The sequence below is a fragment of the Pipistrellus kuhlii genome, unplaced genomic scaffold (genome assembly GCF_014108245.1).
Source record: "Pipistrellus kuhlii isolate mPipKuh1 unplaced genomic scaffold, mPipKuh1.p scaffold_m20_p_6, whole genome shotgun sequence".
NCBI lineage: Eukaryota > Metazoa > Chordata > Mammalia > Chiroptera > Vespertilionidae > Pipistrellus > Pipistrellus kuhlii.
Window position 1 is genome coordinate 62,164,974 of NW_023425562.1, and position 23,563 is coordinate 62,188,536.

General features: G+C 41.9%; 1 protein-coding gene across 1 annotated transcript in view; it reads right to left on the minus strand.

The window, feature by feature from the left end:
* PAK5 (p21 (RAC1) activated kinase 5) overlaps positions 1-23,563 on the minus strand; it is a 225,160-nt gene that overhangs the window by 65,665 nt on the left and 135,932 nt on the right. Inside the window, exon 3 of the mRNA XM_045574506.1 lies at positions 13,929-14,143. Within this exon, the coding sequence (XP_045430462.1) occupies positions 13,929-14,132 (204 nt within the window). The 5' untranslated portion in view covers positions 14,133-14,143. The remainder of the gene's footprint in view (positions 1-13,928; positions 14,144-23,563) is intronic.

Sequence of the window (23,563 nt, forward strand, 5' to 3'; positions counted from 1 at the left end):
TCCCTGCCAGTCTGACATCTCCTGAGGGGTCCTGGATTGCGAGAGGGGGCAGTCCAGGCTGAGGGACCCCACTAGTGCACCAGGCCTCTAGTATTAATGTAATGAAAAATAAACCTACTGTATAAAAGATGAGTATGCTTGTAATGTGGCCTTTATCCCACTAGATGGCAGAATACTCTATCAAAGGCACAAGGCTTGACACTATCAAAAATGAAGAAGTAAATGAAACACCAGATGGAGCAGTAGATAATATAGCAAATACTGTATGGCTTTAATGGATGAAGTAGATGCTTATTGCATAAAGTTTAAAGTTACTTTATGTACATGTATAAAAAAATCAGGAAACCCAAATTTTATCTGCCTACTACATTATAATCAGATTGAAGAAATACAGCTTTACTCAATGTGGCCACAGTATTTTCTATGTTAATATTTCCCTACCCAGGGTTATTGCTGAGACATATGTTAATATACATGACAAACTATTATAGGCTGGAGTGGATTTGAATGAATACAATCATCAAATATTTATTGAGCACCTGCCTGGTGACAGGCACAGTTCTATAAGAAGAACACACACGCAAATTAAAGAAAGCTTAGATGAATGAATATATTCATGACATAGCATATGTTTCAGGATGAAAATTTTGAACAGAAATATAGAATGCAGACTCTATTCTTTATTGTTTCACTTTTGATAGACCAGAGAGGAAAGAAGAAAAAGAAAAAAAAAAGTTTGAGAGAAAAAAGGTATAGCTATATTCAACCTTAGGAATCTTACATCTAGGACTTGGCAAGATGCAATTGAAAACCAATTCCATTCTTTCCTGACTTCTCTTTGAAGGAGACACAACTGCCAAACCATGGCCACACTTCTCACACCTCCAACTCCCATCCCACTCCCCCAGTACTCCCACCTTTCATGGGTGTCCTCAACCTCTCAGGCACCAAAAACCTAACCCACTTCTCTACTCCAGCCCTTCCTGGCTTTTACTCCTACCGTGCCTGCTGTGTCCAGGAGCCTTTTATGTGTAACTAGAGGCCAGGTGCATTAAATTGTTGCATGGGGAGAGGGAAGTAGGAAGGGGGACAGTGTTCCTCAGCCCAACCTGCACCCTCTCCAATTTGGGACCACTTGAAGGATATCTGGCCAATGGGATCGAGTCTAAACAGGTGGTTGGACACCGCTCTCACAATCCAGGACTGCTGGCTTCCAACTGCTCTCCCCTGCAGGCCTGGTACTCCCCCAACTCCCATCCCCTGCTGGCCTTGTCCCCCACAACTACCTTCTCCTTCAGGCCTGGGTCTCCCCCAACAGTCCGCCCTTACAGGCCTTGTCCCCTCCTCCAACATCCTCCTATGTTGGCCTGGTGCCCTCCAACGGCCCTCTCCTGCAGGCCTGTTTCCCCCAACTGCCCTCCCCTGCTGGCCAGTCCCCCTCAACTGCCCTTCCCTGCAGGCCTGGTCCCCCCTAACTTCCCACAACTGCCCTCCCCTTCAGGCCATCTTGTGGTGGCCATCTTGTGGTGACCATCTTGTGTCCACATGGGGGCAGCCATCTTTGACCACATGGGGGCGGTCACCTTGTGTCTTGGTGTGATGGTCAATTTGCATATTACTCTTTTATTAGATAGGATTGAGTTACTACTGGAATATCACTAATGAGAGGATCCCAATGCTTTCCAAGGCAGCCCCTTAGGTTGCTAGAGAATACACAGTTGCCATGTTCTCTAGAGTACTGAGGCCTGTGTGTGTTTTCTCTACATAGCTCTTCCTATTTTTCCTTCCAGGGGACTCCTAGAAAGAATCCTAAATGCCCCTCCTACTGGGCAACCATTCAGTGACTGAGGAAAGCCATCCTGTACCTCCCTCCCTGAGTTTGACAGAGATTACCAATGTTCCCCACCAGGTGTCAAACTGCCTCAGTTTTTGATTCTTCATTATGTCAGCCACCTGTCTTCTGATGCACTTGTTTCTCATTGTCCAAGGATGAAATGGAATGAAACCGACACCTTTCAGTGCAGTGAACATGGCAGGAGGTTTTGTCACAACTAGTTGGGTACTGAGAGCAGAAATGTTAACAAGGATTCACTGCTCTTGTCCCACCATACTTTTATTTGCCCTTAATAACACTTCACAATGATATCTCAGGGACACATCCACATTTATTTCCCCTCTACAGTAAATGTTCCTGGAAAGAAGGCCTCAGGCCTCAGTTATTCACTGCTGTGCCCCCAGCACATGGCACTGGGCGTGGCCCATAATAGGCATTTGTGGAGCCAAAGTGGACTGAAATGGAAGAATAGATATTTGAATGTGGGTCTCTTTAAAAGGAATGCAGAAGGCAGAAAGAGAATCATGCAAGAAAACACTAGGAGGAAAGAGAATAGCCAGTTAAGACATCAATAAACTGGTGTAGGTAGAGGGAAGAAATATAGCATCTCTTGCGGAGAACACAGTGCATTTTTTGGAGGAATTAGTTGGGATTCTGATTACAAAATATAGTATTTGACACCAAGAGCAGGGAAAGGGAGAATCCACTGATGGAATAGACAAGTGGGACCTCCAAGTTAACAAACAAAAAGCAAGAAAATAAGAAAAAGGAGTAAATAATGTACATTAAATAAAACACTAATATGGCATAAAGAAAATAAATATGAGTTATGCCATTGAATTCTTCTAATAAATGACAGATTAAGTGAAGACAAAATGACATAAAACCAAAAAACAGCTTTATGCTGTTTATAGGAAAATGCTAACACATACACAGAAGGAAAAATATGGTTTTAGACAAAGATATACCAGATAAATGTAAACAAAAAGAAATCAGCTTATGCCTGGCTGGTATGCCTCAATGGTTGAGCATAGATCTATGAACCAGGAGGTCATGGTTCAATTTCTGGTCAGGAATGCAGGCTCAATCCCCAATGTGGGGCAGCAGGAGGCAGCCAATCAATGATTCTCTCTCATTATTTTTTTTTCTCTCTCTCCCCCTCCCTCCCTCCCTCCCCCTCTTGCTTCCTTTCTGAAATCAATACAAATATATTTAAAAAGAAAAGAGCTTTGGAAATAGACAAGGGAGAACTAAAAGTTAAATGGTTAAATGCACTAAATAAACTCTTACTAGTGCAAACAATAAGTCTTGTAACCCAACTGGAAAGACAGGAAAACCAATAGAAAAATGGCAAAAGCATTTGAACAGGCAAGGCACAGAATGAATGGTCTGATACCTAACAATGATATGAAGAAATCACCCAACATGTTAGCCACCAGGAAAAGAGAAATAAAAACTACAGTTTTTAGAACTGAAAGTATTAAAATGGCTTACAATGCTAAGCCAAGTCCGAGTGCAAGGAGATGCGCACCCTTGTGCTTAGCAGTGAGAGGGCAGGGCAGAGCTATCCTCCATCTTGTGTAACTGGACCTTACCCCTCACCCAACCAATCAGGGTCAGCCAAAGCAGTGACATCACCACCCGTATAAACCCCCTTGACTTGTCGAAGTTCGGTCTCTTGTCCACCATGCTGTCGGCGTGAGTGGGACAGAGCCCATGCTAGGTTGGAAGTCAGGCTTTCTGCAATTGCATCAGATTTGGCTCCCTGGTGGTTATTGGGATCACGAAATCTGGGCACAACAGCAGGTGGGCCAGCCTAGAATCGCCATCCTGGAGCCATCTCACAGAACTCACTAATTCAAGGGTATCCATGCCTATGACCCAACAAGCGACTCCAGGGTGACAGTACAACCTGTAGTCAAGGGAATTTTTTAACTTAACATTGCATGTGAAGTCATACTTTAGAGACCAAACTGTCAAAAGGAAAACATAAAAGTCACAATCCTAGAGAGGGACTTTCATATACCTCTTCCAGACTTTCCAGAAATAGAGCATTTTTGCTATAAAAAAAATATCAGGCATAGGAGAATTGTATCAGGAAATTCAAATCTGGTTCAATTCTATAAAAATTGTAGCCTCTGCTAGTTATCAATGTCTCAGTCATGGCCATCCACTTCTCACAGCTATGCCAGCACCAGCACAATGTCCAGCTTGTTGAATGAATGAAATGTTGAAAACCTAATAAAGGCATTGCTGTGGTGAAGATATTACAAAACAATGGAATTTGAACACTGAGAAGGTGCTTATGGGAAGGTTTTTCCTGTGATGCCTAGAATTGTGTGGAAATACTCTAAAGATAAAGTAGTTTCTTTTGACTTATCTGTTTTCTTGAAATTGAGCTTTATGTTTTCACCATGCCTATTACTATTACTAGTAGTAATATGCTATTAGTGCCACAATATCCTCAGCAGTGACTATCTTAAACATGCCTTTGCTGCCTAGAAAGGTCCTGGCATCTTATAAGCTGGCTGAACACATGTCTTAGCTCTGCTAAGTATGACCCTTGGCAAGGCCCTTGTGCTCTCTAAACCCTAAATTAGCAATCTGTAAAATAAGGATAACACCACCTACCTCACACTGTAGGGCTCAGATGAGATCATGTCTATTCAAACTCATTAGTTCTATTACCCCCAGCCCTGCCTCCCACAGAGAAAACCAAATTGTGAATAGGTTACGAGCAAGTTCGGAAAGATGGAGCACACATACCTAATATTCACATGGGTTTGTAGACAACTGGACTTTATAAAGGGGCACAAAAGAGTTGTGGGCCTTTTGCATCTATAGGCAGCATTTCATGAAGATTTTTAAAAGGTATATTACTACTACCCCACCACACAACTTCTACCACCTCTACCAACCTCCACAACCACCATTGCCTCCACCAACCACCTCCACAACCCCCTCCATCAGGACCACCTTCCACGTGCAGACAGCTCCTTTATTTTGTTCTTTCAGTGTTAAGCGACTGCAGGGAACTGATCTGTTCTTAATTGAAGAGCCAACTCCAACCCTGAACCGCTGTCCACACGCTATGCTGAGCAGACAAACAATGTCAGGCAGATGTCTTCCCTTTCAGAGCCAAGCTCACCAGTGGGGTAAGGGATGGTGCAGAGCCCAGGTTTGCAGCAGGAAATTAAAAAAAAAACAAAAAAAAAAATCAGAGTTTCTAGAAGTTGGTTATTTTTTTTTTTTTAAAGATGTTTTTATTTATTTTAGAGAGAGGAACGGAGGAGAGGGAGGGAGAGAGATAGAAACATCAGATGAGAAATACTGATCAGCTGCCTCTTGCAAGCCCTACACTGGGGATCGAACCCACAATCCAGCCATGTGCCCTGACTGAACCATGACCTTCTGGTTCATGGGTCAACATTCAACCACTTAGCAACACTGGCTGGTTGACTATTTTTAACTGTCTGCCTTTTTTGTGTGTGTGTTCTAGGTTAATTTCTCTTTAGTTGTTCTTAATTTACAGTCCTGTCAATTCCTCAGCTTTGTTTTTATTCATTCACTTGGAAACTTGAAGCATAGCTGATGGGCTAAAAACGTTTTCCTGTTTTAGGCTCATTGTTCTTAAAGCTGAATCAAAACCATGAAGATGAGAAAGTGGAATCAGCATTCAAGACTATAGGTGCCGCCAGCTAACTGTGCTCTCAAACTGCAAGATGAGAATATAAACAGGCCAAATAACAATGGGTAGCAATTGTGCATTCAAAATCCCATTTTTACATAAAGGAATGGAACTTTTTACATAAAGGAATGGAAATGTTGTTGATTATTAGTTAATTTTTATTGATAAATTCAGTGAAATTTATCAATAAAAATTAACTAATAATCAACAACATTTCCAACCATAAAGGGTTTTCAAATCATGGTACACCTGTCCTAATGTGGCCACTAAAAGCAATGTTGCAGGCAATGTGACAACATGTAGGTTCATGGTTCTCAAACTGTATGCCTAGGTGCCCAGAGGAATGCACAGGGGGTGGCAGAGTAATTTCAGTTTTTGAAAGAAACAGCTAGCTAACCTCTGTCAGATAACTTGTAAGTCACCAGTCACAAGGTAGTTCAAATTTCTATATTCAAGTACACCACTTGCCTTTTAATGACATCAGTGAATGATGCAACACACTTGGCAGTTGTCATGACAAAAAAAGTTCTGTGTAAAAATCCATGTGGAACAGGAAATGAGGGTGTGTTATTCAACCTGCATCCAAGGCTGAAGAAGGTGTGCAGTGCCCAACAGATGTGCACATTTCATTAGGATTTTCTTTAAAATAACAAAAATGTAAAAATCTCAATTTGTGTTTATTATTGTTAAATATTTATTAAATTGTTTGGATTGAACTACTTATAAATGGAAAGGTTAACTATTCCTTTTTTCCTAGGAGGGGCTGTGACAAATACTGAGACACGGGGTGCTTTGAACCAAGAAAAGTTCAGGAACTATAGCAGTAGATGAAAAAAAATGAAATAAAAACTGTACAGACATCACAATTAATCTGTCTTTTCTCTCCCTCTTCCTCTTTCCCTCTTCCTCTTCTTCTCTCTCTCTCTCTCTCTCTCTCTCTCGCTCTCGCTCTCGCTCTTGCTCTCGCTCTCTCTCTGTTTAAATAATGCAAGAAAGCACATAGAAATTTAACAGTGAAGCCTGGCTAGGTTGGCTGAGTGGTTGAGCATGGATCCATGAACCAAGAAGTCACTGGTTCATTTCTGGTCAAGGCACATGCCTGAGTTGTGGGCTTGATCCCCAGTAGGGGGCATGCAGGAGGCAGCAGATAGATGGTGCTCTCTCACCAATGTTTCTCTCTCTATCTTTCTCCCTTCCTCTCTCTCTCAAATCAATAAAAACATATTTTTTTTAAAAATCAACAGTGAACAGTGGAGACTTAATAGATTTTTCTTTTCCATAGTTTCCTATATTTTAAGTATTACTCTCATATGCTGGAAATAATTAAAGGTTATGAAAAACATGTCCTCAGGTGAAGATTTTTAAAAGATACTTTAAAATTTAAAGATTATTACAAATAATTTCCCAAAGGAGTCCATTTGCCTCTATGAATAAAAGTATCTGTTGAACATACCAGTGAGTTTCATTTTGGGAGAAGGTCTTATTGTATTTTGCTCCTTCTCCAGTTCCTTGCCCCACACTGCAGTTTTGAAGAAACCTGTTTCTATGTGCATCTCTCTGTGGTATGTTTTTGTTTTTTGTTTTTGTTTTTTTTTGTTTTTTAAACAAAACACTCACTTCCCACCCTTGCAGCCCTCAGGAAGAGAACTTGGCTTGGGAGTTCCAGCAGATGGAGCTTCTCAGCCTAACAGCTGGCAGATCTAGCAAAGATGAGGAGGTGCGGAGGGGTGGGCTGCCAATGTCACAGGCGCTGCTGCCAGAAGGGCGTTCTTGTGGCTCCTGCTTCATGGTGGAAGAAGTGGCCTGCAGCATCCTGCATGTCTGAGGTGAAGGAGATCACTGGAAACCTGCCCTGAGGAAACTCACACATGAAAGCACCCCTGAGTGCAAGAGATCTGGGTGTGTGCTGATCTCTGCTGCTCTCAGAGTCCCAACTCTGAGAACCCACATTTTATATAACTCAGAGCCGCAGTTTGCCACTGCTGACTGCTGTCAGTAATGAGTTTGCCGACACTGACTTAGAGAGTTGTTATACAACTAGCGGTCCCTCAGCCTTGCCTGTGCCCTCTCACAATCTAGGACTCCTTGGGAGATATCGGAAAGCTGGTTTCAGCCCAATCCCCACAGGCCAGGCCGAGGGACCCCACCAGTGCATGAATCTGTGCACTGGGCCTTTAATACATATAAGGTTTTCTGTTAATCTCTTCCTGCCCTCCCCTTTTCCCCTTTCCCTCTGAGATTCATTAGTCTGTTTCATGTTTCCATGCCAGTGGTTTCTGCTCCTCCATTGAGTGTCTGCCCCCTGATGGTCAGTGCTTGTCATAGCTACCAGCCAGTCAAGTAGGCTTTTATATAGAGAGGTTGAGACATCCACATACAGTCTTTGTTATATTGCGAGAGAAAACAAATCCAAAACATTGTTCTCTTCCTAAAAAAGTCCATTTTTATTATATTTTGTATTTGTGATCATCAGGTTTGTTTCATTTTTAAAAATTGTATTGCACATGTATATTGTACATGTACTAAATTGTTTAGTCCTCACACCAGCCCTATGAGTAGTACTATTATATCCATTTTAAACAGACTAGGAAGCAACCAGGCAGAAGTTGAGTAGCTTGCACAAGGTCCAATATCTGGAACAGGCAGAAGAACCACAATTTGGAATTGATCTTGGAGAGTGTGGGTCTAGAGGGCTCTTTAAGCAAGACACTGTCACTGCTTCTGGGTATAGCTATTTCCTGATCTCAGGGTATCCTTACATCAGGTATGAAAATAAGACTGCATTCTTTCAAAATTATATCTTCTCTAAATTTTCTAAGAAGCATAGCCATTCTGTTCTCAAAGCTTTCACAATAGAGTGTTTCTATACTCAATTGTGTTCTCTGTTCTATTATAACATTTATTATAATTTGTTTGTCTGTACAAATCCCTCTCCCCCACTAGCTTGAGTACTCTGTAGAGATGAGGCTAAGCATCGTTCTTTTTATAGCTTCATTGCCAAGAATATCATAGTTTCACGATCAATATTTGATGACAAAATGAAAGCTGATGCTCCACTGATAGGAGTTGCTATTGATACTTGTGCCCGTATTCCCTCCACCCACCATGGAGGTCACCTGCAGCCAGTGCCTGTGCCCCTTGAAGGTTTCCTAATTCTCTCTACCTAAAAGTGTTTTCTAGCTGCTGGGAAATGCTTGGTCAAAGGTTGGGTAGGCGGATTTTGCCAAGAAATTAATTCCTGGGAGAAACCCGCAGCCAGTGAGGGATGGGGAGTGGTGGAAAGATGCCCCAGCTTCCCTGCTGGGACAAGTCTGAGGTGTGTTTTGCAAAGTCCCTCAGGGCATCCCCACCAGAACTGGGCCCCAGGTGCCCAAAGCAGTTACTGTTCATTAATACCGTACACCCTTTCTGGACCTCTCTTCCTTCCTGGTCTCAGTAATCTATTCCCTCAAAGCCACATGGAAGTTAATTCTGCCAATAACCTAAATGAGCTTTGAAGCCAACTCTCCCCCAGTTGAGCCCACGGATGGAAGGCAGCCCAGCTGGCACCTTGTTCTCAGCCTTGTGAGAGCCTGAGCAGAGGATGCAGCTAACTGTGCCTAACTCCTGACCTCTGAAAACTGTAATGTGTGTTGTTATGCTCTGATGAATTTATGGTAACTTGTTACAAATTTTGATATCTGAAAGTGGGGTGTTGCTGTAACAAATACCTAAACACATGTGTATGAGCTGGCTAGGGCTACTGCATTGGGTGGCTTCACAACAGATTTATTTCTTATAGTCTGGAAGGTAGAAGTCTAAGATTAAGGTATCAGTGGGGTTGTTTCATCTAAGACCTCTCTTCCTTGCCTTACAAATGGCCATCTTCTTGCCATGTCCTCACACGGTCTTTTCTCTGTGACTGCCTGCCCCTGCTATCTCTTCCTCTTCTTGTAAAGACATCAGTCCTATAAGGTTAAGGCTCCAGCCTTATGACCTTGTTTAACCTTAATTGTCTTCTTAAAGGCCCATCTCCAAGTGTAGTCACATGGGGGTTGGGGTTTCAACATATGAATTTTGGAAGGACACATGCAGTTCATAACACAGGAGTGTTTGTAACCAGGAAGTGGGTAGAGGCTAAAAGAATTCTGAGGAATATGGCAGAGAAAATCATGATTGCCATGAACAAACTCTTAGTAGAAACCTGGACTTTGAGGATCCCGATGGAGAGGCTCAGAAGCAAATGAGGAACATGTTCCTGGAAACTGGAGGAAGTGGGGGCCTTGCCCTGTGGTGGCAGAAAACTTGGCAGAATTGTCTCCTGGAGTTATGTGGGAAGCAGAAGCTGGAAGTGATAAACATGACCACATATCTAAGGAGATTTTCAAGAAAAGCGTGGCAGGTGCTGCCTGGTTCTTTCTGCTTACAGTAATTGCAGGAGGAGAGAGATCAATTGAAAGAAGAACTTACAATTTAAAAAAGAAACCAGAATCTCATGTCTCAAAAAATTCTGAGCTTCTCCAGATGGCAAAGATGCAAAAATGAAGAGCTGCCTCTCAGGAAAGTGTGTTCTGCGGGTGTGAAGGTACAGCTGCTAAAACTCAGAAAGACCAAAGTTCAGATGAGGCTTTTGTAAGAAATTAAGGGTGTGCCTCATAGATCTCAGTGAAACCAGAGAACCTCTAGGGAGCTGAAGGGCGTCTCAGCAGGAGGCCAAGGACAGAGGGTTTATCTTAAATACATCAGTGGATATTGCTCTTGCCTAATGAAATGAACCACAGTAAAGTCCACACAATGTTTACAAAGTAATTGAGCAGTTGTTTAAACAGAAACTTCGCTAGCTTGGACAGACCCCTCATTAGAAAGCAGGCTGATAACACCACTCTGCTTCGAACACAGGCTACCTTTCACGAACAAGACTAGCAGAACCAAGAATCCAGAGGGTGGAGCCACGGGGGTTATTCCTGAGCCTTGATGCCTAATTGAGGGACAGGCTGGGTTTCACAAGGACTCTAGACTGGTGACTACCTTTCATTTCCTCTGTTTTGACTGGAGCGTCTACAACTATTACTCTACATCTGTCACGCCATCTTCTGTTGGGAGGGTTGGAGGCAGTTGCTCAGCACTGTAGTTTCAAAGGTCCACAGCTGGAGAGTAACTGTGCCCTAGCAGTGTGTTTGGTAGATCACTCAAGCCCCTTATCCACACCTATTAATAATCCCAATTTTACTTTACAATGATGTTCTAATGCGAGAGTGGGGACCATTTTTTTCTGCCAAGAGCCATTTAGATATTTATAACTTTATTCACTTAATATAATTCACTTAATATAAATGTAGGTTGCTATGTAAAAAGCTCCTAGATTCATTGAATTTCAAGTTCCACCTGCAGTTGCCTTGGCAGGGCCAGACCAAATGATTCCTTATACGGCCTGCAGGCTGGATGTTCCCTACCCTTGCCCTAATAGTAAGATGACACTCAGGGAACCTGGGGTTGGGGTGAATGTATCTTGCATGTGGGAGAGACAATGGGTAGCAGAGTGAACAAGCCCTATGGTGATGCCCCCTCCTGGTGCTCCCAGCTTGTGTAATCCCCTTTTTATGATTGAGGGCAGGACCTGTGCTTGTTTCAAACCACTAGGACATGGTAGAGGGATGGAATGTCACTCCCAAGGCTATGTTCTACATCATACAGCATCAGTGCTAGGATATCATTTTGTGATTCTGTTATGGTAAGTACATAAGACTACAAGCAGAGTGGCTCTCACTCTCCTGTGGCCTTGAAGAAGCAAGCTACTCTGAGTTCCACAGAGAGGAAGTGAATTCTGCCAACAGCCTTAAAGAGCTGGGAAGCGAATGCTTCCCCAGTCACGCCTCCAGAGGGCAGTGCAGCCAAGCTGATGGCAGTCGGGGAGCCCTTGAGCAGAGGTACCCAGTTAAGCCTGCCTTCATTCCAGACTCAGGAAAACTGTGAGATAATAAATGTGTATTTCTTTAAGCCACGGATTTTGTGGTAATTTGTTATGCAGCAATGAAAAACTAATACAAAGATTCTCAGAAGGAAGTGGATTATGTGATGATAGCAAATGCTTAGATTTGTGCCATCTCAGGCACAGTTTTTTTGTTTGTTTGTTTGTTTTTTTTGTTTGTGTGTGTGTGTGTGTGTGTGTGTGTGTGTGTGTGTGTGTGTGTGTTTCCACTGAAGTTTTAATGTTATTAGTAATAGCAGGAGCATTCAAACACTTGGATAGTGATGTGCTGCTTAGAAATGATCAAAAGTATTGATGAATTGCCTTCTCACTAGTTTATACAGAGGCAACAATACAATGCTTATATTATATTTACTGATACAAGACAAAAATGATAAAAATTCTAGGAGTTGACAGAGCCACAAAGAAGCCTACAGTGGCCATCTTAGTGCTCCAAATCCTATAAGATGCTAAATGAGAGTAAAATGAAATCTTTCAATTTCTATGCATGTGTGGGAGTCACAGGGAGAGCCACATGCTTTTTCTTCTGACTTAGAAGGGTTATTTTCAGTTAGGTCACCCCTGCCAGGAGAGAAGCTCCAGGGCAAATAAGGCATTCCTGACAATATCATCTTCCTTTATATAGAATTTTCCAGTTATCAAAGCACCACCATCCTCACTTGACAAGCTCAGCTGACAGGAGGTCAGGACAGGCCACTCAGCGAGAAACTAACAGAAGTCAGGAGAGAAGCTTGTGATCTGGAGGTTTGCTATTTAACGTCTCAAACAATCAGCCCAAGGAGCAGCCAGGCCACCCTGGAGACAGGTGAGCAGCACACATTTAGGCATTTACTCACTTGCTTCTTGGTGCACACTTAGTGACACTTCCTGTTTAAATGTTATGCCTACTTCACATGAGAAACCTGTGTGGATCACATGCATAATAAAAGACTCTGTAGAAGGCTCTGAGTCCTCTACAACTACAAATAAATTCATATGGCATGGAATTTAAAGAAAATTCTGAATAGGAACAGCTGAAAACCCAAATCAATACAGAAGAGAGAGTTGGTTGCAATCATAGATTTCCATTCAGAACCAGCCTGTCTGAAGCTCACAAGTATTGAAAAACAGAATGACCAAGATGATGCATAAACAATGAATTGCAATTCTCATTTAGTCAGCTCAGATGACATCTTATAAATAATCTTTTCCCATATTTATTAACTATGATCCTACTTTGCCTCCTTTAAAAGAATGCATCTGCTGAAGCCGGTTTTGCTCAGTGGATAGAGCATCGGCCTGTGGACTGAAAGGTCCCGGGTTCGATTCCCATCCTCGGTTGTGGGCATATCTCCAGTAGAGGGTGTGCAAGAGGCAGCTGATCGATGATTCTCTCTCATCGATGTTTCTAACTCTCTATCCCTCTCTCTTCCTCTCTGTAAAAATCAATAAAAATAAAAAAGACTATGGGATACACCCATAGCCAAAAAAAAGAATGCATCTACTTTTAATTTGCCTATCATTTAAATACAATATAGTCAATATTAATGTTAACATAAAATAAGGTATTCATGTCGTTCAGATTTCTACTAATATAATGAGCAAGAGCTATAGAATAGAATCTGATCTATTGGGATATCATAATTTAAAAAATCAGAAATTTACTATAAGGAGCTTTTGGGCAATTACTTGATTCTGAGGTACAGAAGAAAATGGCTGCATTTTCTCTGTAGAAACTTAATGTACCTGAAATTTATTGGATCTGAGTTCCATTTTAACAGAATTATTTTCATGAAAATTTCTTGCCAAAAATCTACTAGCCATTTCTTTAGGGTAATTATATCTTATTTCATGACTCAAATGATACACTTTTATTTAAAATAGCTGTTTCTTATACTATAGCAATAAATTTGAACATATATGTATGCATACATATATAAATATATATGATTACATATATAAAACCTTTATGTGTATAAATCTATTCATGTGTATACATACATATATAAACATTATTTTAAAATATTTTAATATTAAATTTTATATAAGAGTTCAAACATTCGGAGGGCAAATGCAAAACAAAAGATGTCTAATATAAAGTTTAATCAAAAGTTATTGCCAATATTTACCAGAAGAGGTGAGTAATATTCTTCAATGTAAAGATCAGCAAACATCACTTGAAGTGCAATAAACATTTCTGATTTTGTGATTTTGTTTTATGTGTCTGATTTAAAAAAAAAAATATCTTTCATATAAAAGCTGAGGATCCTTTGCATGTGCTGCCACTTACAGTAAGGGGTGCGCATTATGATCATTAGAAAATAATTGTGGCTAAGCTGTGGATATTTTAAAACAAATATAAATATATTGGCATTTTATAGTTTGCCTTTAAAGATGAGATGCTTCACCAAATGACAACCTACTTATAAAATCAACTTAAATCCAAATCTTCACCATACCTTCATGGGAGCCAGCTGGATGGGAGTGATGCATGAAGGGTCCACCATGGGCTTCGGCCTGTTGGCTGTGTCTGCCAACAGACTGTGCCATTGCTGCGGCAGGCCGGTGAATTTCTGTTCCTGTGGATCAAACCCAGTGTGAACCCTGTGTTCAAAGTTGGATGGACCAGATATTTCAATCTTTTTCTTTTTCTTTCCAAACATGATGCAAAGACCTGGGAAAGGCAAACAGAAAAGAGGTAGCTGTTTATATGCTGCCAGCAGAAGAACATAGGGAAATTATTAATTCATACAGAGTTAATCTTTTCAGTAGTTCCTCTATATACCAGCTACAATTATGAAAGTTAGGTTTTCAGGGTGTGTAGTTTACTTCATTCAGTATTATGGTTGTTTTTGTTCTTTCCTTGAACTTGCTGTGTGCATTATAGTTCCCTGCCCCTTGATTTTGAACTTGGCCATGTGATCTGCTTTGACTATTGGACTGTGGATGGAAGAGACAGTGTGGCAGTTCAGGATGCCCTATGTGTTTCCACTTTCCATCTTGTGCTCCTGCCACGTGGCATGAAGATCTCTCAGGTGGATGCTGCGACCTTAGCCTTTTTTCTGGAAGGAGAGTTACAGGAAGCAGACACAAATCCCACTTCCAGTTGGAGCCAAATCTAACTGAACCACAGCTGACTCATGAGGAAGAAATAAATGTTTTTAATTAAGCCTCTGAGACTTTGGACTTGTTTGTTATGTGGTGTTATCAAAGAAAAAGCTGACTACTACACAAGAAAAAGCACCTCAAAGTTTGGTGCACACTTCCAACCTAAAATACTTGTGTGGGAAAATATAATGTGTGCACAGAGTCTTCCCTCTACATCCCCAGGTTTCACATCCATGTGGATCAAGAGTATTTAAAAATGTTAAACTGTGGCTGACAAGTACTATGTAGGTAGGTCTACTATGGTTGTATCTGTACTTAGTTATGACTGTACTAAACACATTCAGCACAGAGTTTTTCTTTTTATTAATCAGTAAAAGACACAGTATAGCAACAATTTATACTACATTTACATTGTATTAGGCATTGTAAGTAACCCAGTGATAATTTAAACCATAGAAAAAGATGTGTATAGGTTATATGCAACTACTATGCCCTTTTCTATAGGGGACTTGAACATCCATGAATTGTGTTATCTGTGGGGATCCTAGAACCAATCTCCTCTGGATACTGAGGGGTAACTAAGTCTACATGAACAATGGAGTTAAGAAGTATATTCACCATATAAAATTATTATTAGAATTAAACATTTGTAAAAGATGTTGAAAAGCACCTAGCACATAGTAAGTACTACAAGTATTACACATACTTCTGGACAAATATATAAGGAACTCCACTGGCATTACCTGCAAGTAACTGGAAGAGAGGGGATGGGCAGGGAGGGAGACCCACTTTTTACTGCATATTATATATTTATAACTTTTTAAATGCATTTTGCATGTTTGAAACCATGTAGTTTAACTAATTAAAACATATCCTGTAACCAAAATCCCTCTCTAGAAAATGTGTAAAATAGACACTGTGAGCTTTATGGCATAGAAACATGTAAGAATAACCTGGGCTTGAACTCCAGGTAAATCACCTATTCTTTGTAATATTGAGTAATTGGTTTTCTTTCTCTAAATGATTGTGACCTGGACAATCATGATCACTTGGGAAATCCTGACCAAACTGTGATTTGCATTGTATGAGATGATATTTGGCTTCATTGTTGCTTTGATAAGGAAGTCTTATCTTAGCCCTCAGACTTGAACAGGTAGACTATACACCTATCCAGCACTAAGTAACTATTCTTCACACCATATATCCACTTGCTGTCAGTTAATTATGGGTGACAGTGTGCCTGGTGTCTGTTTTTTCTACTAAAATATAAGATCCATGAGAGAAGGGATCGTGCTTTCTTGTTCATTACTATTTGCCATTTTCCAGCACACAGTAGGAATCAAGAAATATTTGCTGATGGACTAAAATTACCAAGAATACATTTGTTCAGAGAATAGCACCTGGAATCAGAACATATATGTTAAATCTTCCCTTGCTCTCTCCCTTTCTTCTTCCTCTCTCTCCTCTTCATCCTTCCTTAAAATTTCTTTCTTCTTTTTACACGTACCCCTGCTTGGTGAGCAGGATCTTCCTGTTGTTTTCCAGTTTTCTGGAGCTCCTATTACATCCTCAAAATACTAGAAAGTGGGTGGCTTATGAACAACAGCACTTTATTTCTCACAGTTCTGGAGGCTAGAAGTCCAAGATCAAGGTGTTGGCAGATTCAGTGTGTGGTGAGGACCTACTTTCTAAATGGCTGTAACCTCACCATGTAGAAGGGACAAAGGTGCTCTCTGGCCACTTTAATAAGGCTCCACCCTCATGAGATAATCACCTCCCAACGGCCCCACCTCCAAATCCCATCATCTTCTGGGTTAGGATTTCAACCTATGGATTTTGGAGGGTTACGTTCAGATCACAGCACGGGATATATATTCTCTCAACAGCAGTCAGATCCTTCACAACTTACTTCCCGGACTCTATCAAAGTCCTTTCTCCCATCCATCCTGGCTGTTACTTCAGACTAATTTAGAAAACTAAATAAGGTGCTAATGAAAAACTAAAAAATGTGGTAAGAGCTCAAAACACCTTGATATTGCTTCTCCTGGCAAGCATAACTATAGGTTTTTTATTCTTTATGTACCTTGCTACCAGTTGTTAATAAAAGTTGTTCAACTGATTTTAAGCCAAGGGTAAAAAAGTGAAGGAACCCAGCTGTGGCAAATTGTCACAGGAGTGACCCCTGACGCTTCATGCCTCCCAGGGTTCATGCCCCTGGGTGGGCCTCTCCCACATGGACTCTGGATCTGAATATGTCACTTGCTGTAGCCCACGGGACAGCTGAAACGTCAGTGACACAAAGATGAAATGTGCTTGCACATTAGGGCTTTCCCTCCTGCTGTTCTTGGCACCATTTGCCAGTATGAGAGTCAGGTCATCCTGTGGGAGATGACAGACCATGTGGTCCAGGCACCCGTCAGGCCAGCAGCCACCAGCCTGGGGGACAGAGACGCCTTGCTGAGCAGCAGCTGGCCACGAGGAGCCCATGCAAGCCAGCAGAAGAACCATCCAGACGAGCTGGACTCGAAGTACCGACCTACAGAATCAGGGCACAAATAAATGGCTTTGCTTTAGGCCATTATACTTTGGAGTAAATTGTTGCATGAAAAAAAGCTAACTATCAGAGGAAGCAAAAACCTGATTATTTGCCCATAACCTGCATCTTCAGATATCCATTTTTTCTCTTTATTTTTGCTGCTTCACACTCTCAAGTAACAATGTCCAATCCAGTAGCTATTCTGGCTGTCATACAGTTGTGTTACCTCAGAAGAGTCTTGGCTGTTACACTCCTGTCACAGTGGTTGAGGGCCTGCAATGTTTTCAGTGGCCAGGAAATTATACCAAATAAGTAAATTGCTCTGTATACCATCTCTCCATGTTATTTAGTGAAAATAAAAATACATTGGAAAATATAATGTGGTCATGTGTTGGCTGAGTCCACTTGACATTTTAGTAAACTTTATGACCATTTTTTAAAAAACAACTATTTAGAAAAATCATTTTAGAACAGTTCTTTTGCATGCATTCATCTGAGCTGAGCAAGCACTGAAAATGCTAAGCCAAGAGTTTTTTAGAAGCAGAACAGAAACACCTTACTATTCCCTTCCTGATTATAAATTTCCCAGTAGTTGCTATGCCATTCAAGTGGGAGTATAAAAAAGGAAAATATTAATGTTCTTGTTTTTCAATAAGACACTTGTAGTGAGGAAACCCACAGCTGAATTAATTTACCTATGTTGCATCCTGTAATACTATACACATGTAACCTAAATGTTAACAAAACTGTTCAATAGTTTAATAAGTCTGAGTTAAAGAGTTATAGAGGAAGTAAGTGAAAAGGAAAATTTATAAAACAGTTCCAACTCCTACAGCAGCAATCCTATGAAGCTCACAACTAAATGCAGAGAGAGACTCTCCATGCTGTAGGGCAGCCTCCAGTGATGGCCATAACTCTGACAGCAGTGAGGACCCCCCACACACATACCTCAGGGGGAAAGTGGACAAAGTTCTGGTGCTTTTCAGCACCATGGGGCAGGGGCCACATGGTAGGGAAGTGAAGACCCGCTAGAGAGATGCTTTCTTCTCTCCGATGTGTCTCTGCTGTCCGTGCAAAATCTTCAGTGTGTATGACCTCACGTAAAATTCACCATAACCCTTGATGTGGGGAACCCAACACCACCCAGGTGTGATTTGCTCAGAGACCTCACAGAACCCAGCATATGATCATATTCACGGCTGTGATTTATTACAGTGAAAGGACACAAAGCAAAACTGGTAATGGGGAAGGGTGTGTGGGACGAAGTCTGGAGGGAAGCAGGCATAGCTCCCAGGGTCCTCTCTACTCACACGGGACAGAACTAATGCCTCCAGCCCTGAACTGTGACAGCACATGTGAAATGAAGTCTGCCGAGGAAACTCATGGAGGCTCGGTGCTGAGGATCTTACCATCTGCCTGGTCCGTGCCAAAACTTCAGACTCCGGAAGGAAAGCAGGGGTTCAGCATCAACTATACTGTCTGCATAAACTGTTCAGCCACAGTGAGCCATTCTTATCGGGGAATGATGGGAGCCCTCCTAAACCCCAAGGATGCCAGCCAAGGGCCCATTAGGCAAATAGGTGTTTCTTAGTTAGCAGCCCCAGGCCAGCCGTGTCAACTCTTTTTCTACACAAGAGGTGTTACTATCATATCTCCATTTTACAGAAGCTCAAGCCCAGGTTAGACACTGGCAAAGCCAGGCACTCAGAACCTCCAAGTACCTGCTCTTCATCACTGGGTGACATATGGCTGTCCTGTATCTGCCTTCTTTACTGGACACACCCTTGCTCTTCCTAGAAAACCCTGCTCCTCTAGAAATAAAGTTAGACAGGCTGGCTCTAACAAAGGTAACTGATATACTGGAGGTGTTTTTGGCTCATCTCATGTCCCTCTGTACATGTTGACCTTTTTTCTGAGACTAAGTAGACCTCTGTCACTGAGCAGGGAAGGCTGTAGGAGAACCCCTCACACCTTGCTATTTAGCATCCATGCCAACCCAGGGCATGGAATACCTCATCCCGCTCCTGAGTTCCAGCAAACCCTCCAGAACCCTTTGATAGTGTGGGTGGAAAAGGGACCACATACCAACCCTGACAAGCTCAGGGCAGGCCTACATGGCAGCCTTACAAACACAGAGACCTAAAGTAACCACATAGTCTGAAATGAAAACTTTCTAACTTAAAGCGGGTCATGGCAGGTAGTCACGTCGTAGGCCAGTACCTTCCTTGACAAAGGTTTGCCTGAGCCTGTCTATTGTCATATTGCATCTAAAATAACATACCTTTGGAAAGTCAGCCCCCTGGGGCAGAATCTCCCACCAGAGCACAGAATCCCTCATTGTTATCGTGTTCTCTGCAAACCACCTCTATGTGCTGGAAACACCAGTTGTTAACTGTCCTCCAATGTAAAAGAGTTACGTGCCTATCAGTTTTACTTCTTATCCAATCTTAGAGACTTCCTTGTTTTTCTTTATCCCGCCTTCCTAATCTACCCCCAATGAATTTCATGTAACCGTCCTTATCCCTCCTTCTTTGATTGTGAGTAAATCACAATCAAAGAAGGAGGGATAAGGACGGTATAAATAAAGTGCAAAACTGCCATTCTCTGGAGCATTTCCTCAGTTTGTTGAGGTTTTGCTTCCTGGCAATGTCAGTTTGGCTCAAATAAACTCAGAAAAATACTCTACAGGTTTGACATTTCTTTCAACAGTAGACACTGCTTAGGACAGAAAACTGCCATAGGTTTTAAGATGAGGCATTTCATGACTTAATATCTATTATTGTTTAATCCTCTGGTTTCATTATTAAACACACATGTGAGCATTCACCTGCTAGTGTGAATCAGCACTACCCAACTCTCTGAAAGGGGAATTGGGAGGGAGGGGATTGATACCTTCCTCAAAGAAATTTGGGAAACAATGGGTTACATAAATTTCCTTTATGAAACTTCTCAAAGCCTTTCCTGTACTGACATGAGTTACATTCCTAAAGGAAGATAGTAAGCTGACCCCCCAGATTCATGCTTCTGAAAGTCTCTTGCAAAACTCAGGGCACACACTGTTTTGAGAGGTGATTTTGATCCCTACATGTTCTCATGTGGAAGGTGCATCTTGGAAGATTCTGAAGGAATTCCAAATTCTCAGACTCCAATGCAATACTCTGAAATTTCACTGTCATCTCAGCCCTAAACCTGTCTTCACAGGGACAGCCCAGCTTTTGACCCTATTTAGCCAGTGGTCCTGCTTTATTTTAAACACACACCTACTCTAAGAGCTCCTGCATATGGCATCCCCCAATTCAGGTCTGTTGGCTGGGACAGTGAGCAAGCAAGAAGGAGAAGAGTGCCTGAGTGGGACTACTTGTCAGATGCTTTGTGGTGGCAGCACAGTGCCATACTAGGGACCAGAAAATATTTCTTAAACTACACGTTTTTAAGGCTAATTATGTGCCAGACACTGTTCTATATATGAACACTTGCATATTTTCTTTACTGGGATTTACATAGCAAAGACTATTATTCCCACTATGCAGATAAGGAAACTGAGGCCCAGGGATGTTAAGGAATGTGCCCAAGTTTACCCAAGAAGGAAGAAACTGAAAAGGGATTCAGGCTCAGGCAGTCCACACCCTGAAAACAGGCTTGTGCACTCCTCCAGGCTTGCTGCCTTGAATACCTGTGCCCTTTTGCTAACCCTGGCAGCCTCTCTGAGATGGAGAGTCCTCCCCTATAAGTGGAGATCATTCTAAATTTGCCTAGTTAGAAACACTAAGTAAGAAAGTAGAAGAAGAAGTCCTTTGAAAAGAACATCAACAATAAAAATTCTAGCTAAAATGAAGAAAGTATTTTCTGGAATCAGAGATTATCTGGGCTATGTGTGATTGCCCTTCTTTTATAATCTGATTGTTATTGAAGAGGGACTGGCCTAGAGCGGACCTGCCTAAGACTAGCCAGTAGTGTGTGAGTTCTTTGTGCAGGAAACATTTCACAACACAAGTCCAGGTGATTTTGTGAGGACTTTTAGTAAAGCTGAAGATAGTGAAACAGGAAGGGCCTAGGATAGAACGAGCAATAGGAAGGAGCCTCGGCAAGGCTGCTTTGGCACTAGAAACCTTATGGAAAAGAAGTGAGCCAACGTGAGGCTGATGTCAGTTCACTGCAGGGCTAGAGATAAGGGGGCCTTGGAGACAGATTCAGGGGGGTAGCTCAGGACAAGCTGCTGCTGCCCACTGCTCCCCTGGTTGCAAATCTCATGAGGTCCCTTAGAGTTTAGGTGATGCATGCCAGTGTGGAAAGAAGAGGAGGAAAGGCAGGGAGGGAGGGTACACTGAGTCCTTCATCTTAAGTGTTTTAAAGGCTGGGCATTTAGGGGATGGTCTCCCTGATAGGTTGGCTTCAGGGCTGGGGGTCATTAGTCATAGCAGTTGGTCCTGGTGTCACCAACCTGGTTTTGATGTTTTTCTGGGCCTGAAGCTGAAAACAGGCCTAAATGTTATCTCTAAGAAGAGAAAGGTCAAGGGTTCTAAACCAAATGGGCATTGATATGCCAGGGGAGGAAAGGCCACCTGGGGCTGAGGCTTTGCACTAGTTTTGCCTATTGCTAGGTACCAGGGGCTTTCTGCTCCGGTGACCTGCTGTATCTGGCTGTAAATTGCTGGGACAGTTTGTTCAACTATCTGCCTAAGTTTCGCCATCCCACTTGCCAAGGAATTTTCCAGACTTCTTACTGCCCCACCTCATGCCCACTCTGGGACATGTTAGCTTTGTTTTACAAGTGCAAGGAATGAAGCTTAGGAAGGTTAAGCGATTTTATTTCCCAAGGAGGCAAGGTGGCAGAAATGGATTGGAATCCAAATCTACCTAACTCCAGACTTGGCTCTAAAGGGCTGATATTAACTATTAGGTTGCATCATCAGTATGAGATTATGTTCATTTTCAGTAAATTTTAGGCAAAATCAATAACTTAGGGGTACACTTGCAAGCCTTATAATTACTTCTATAGTCTCATGCAATTACTAGACCAGTAAGGTTTTCAGCTAGCTGGACAACTGGCTTCTTAGAATATGAGCACAGAATTAAAAATGACTTTAATGTACATCTCAGGAGTGATTCTTTTCTAACTGACTCCCTCATGAGGAGATTTTTCTTTTCTTACCCTGAGATCTGTTTTGAAGGACGTAGTAAATGTAATAATGGATATTTAAGTACTTCTGAAATACCTTCCTGTGTTCAGATAATTTAGGTTTAATGATTGGCCTGTCATTGGTAGAAGAAAGATGACTCTGAGGAACTGTACTGCAGTGGGGATGGTACTCCATTGTGACTTCACCTTCTCCCTCATCTTGCACACCCAATCACTGCCAATTCCTGTCCATTCTGCTCCCCAAATGTCCACTACATCTATATTTCTGTCAGAATTCCCACTGCATTAGTTTTCTATTGCTGCTGTAACAAATTAGTACCACAAATGTAGCTGCTTAAATAATACAATAAATTATTGTACAACTAGAGGCCCGATGCACAAAAATTCATGCAAGAGTACCCTGGCTGCCAGCACTGTCTTCCCTCTAGCACCCGGGATGCAGGTTGGCTTCCCCTAGGCTGCCTGTCAGCTTCTCTCGGGCCCTGGCTTTGTCAGGAAGGACTTCCAGATGTCTGGAAGGTTGTCCGGCTGTCCAGTCTAATTACCATATTACCCTTTTATTATAGATTCTAAAGTTGAAAAGCCTGCCATGGCTCTCACTGGGTGAATATCAAGTCATCAGCATAGCTGTGTTCCTTTCCAGAGGCTTCTAAGGGAGAACGAAATTCCACACTGTTTCCAGTTTTTAGAGGCCAAGTGCATTCCTTGGCTTTGGACCCTTCCTCCACTTTCAAAGACAGCATCATTGTGCCCCTCTGACTGGTTTCTTATACACATCTCTGCCTGATCCTCCTGTTCTGCTTGACTTATCTTCTTTTAAGGACACTTATGAATACACTGTGCCCAATTTGTATAATTTGCTTATCACAAAGTCAGTTTATTAGCACCTATAAATTTCCCTGCAATCCTAATCCCCCTTTGGAATGTCACCTAACATATTCACAGACTTTAGTAATTAGGACACAAACATCTGAAGGGGGCTATTATTATGTCTACCACATCCACTCTCACTACCATGCCACCATCATTTTTCTTCACTACAAAGACTTTTAGCTAAGTTTTCCTTAACTAAACTTGCCCCTCTTTCAGTAGCACACTAATCTTCCTAAAATGTGAATATGATTGCATACTGCTCTCTCTCTCTCCTAAGCCTTTACCATGACTTCTCATTGACCTTAAAAACAAACTCCTTATCACAGTTCACAGGGCTCTCTGGGTCCACTCCTTGCATACCTCTCCAACTACTTCACTTCCTCTCCCCTTCATTAAGCTTTATGTCCTTAGTCACCTCCATTACCTTAAAGGCCCTC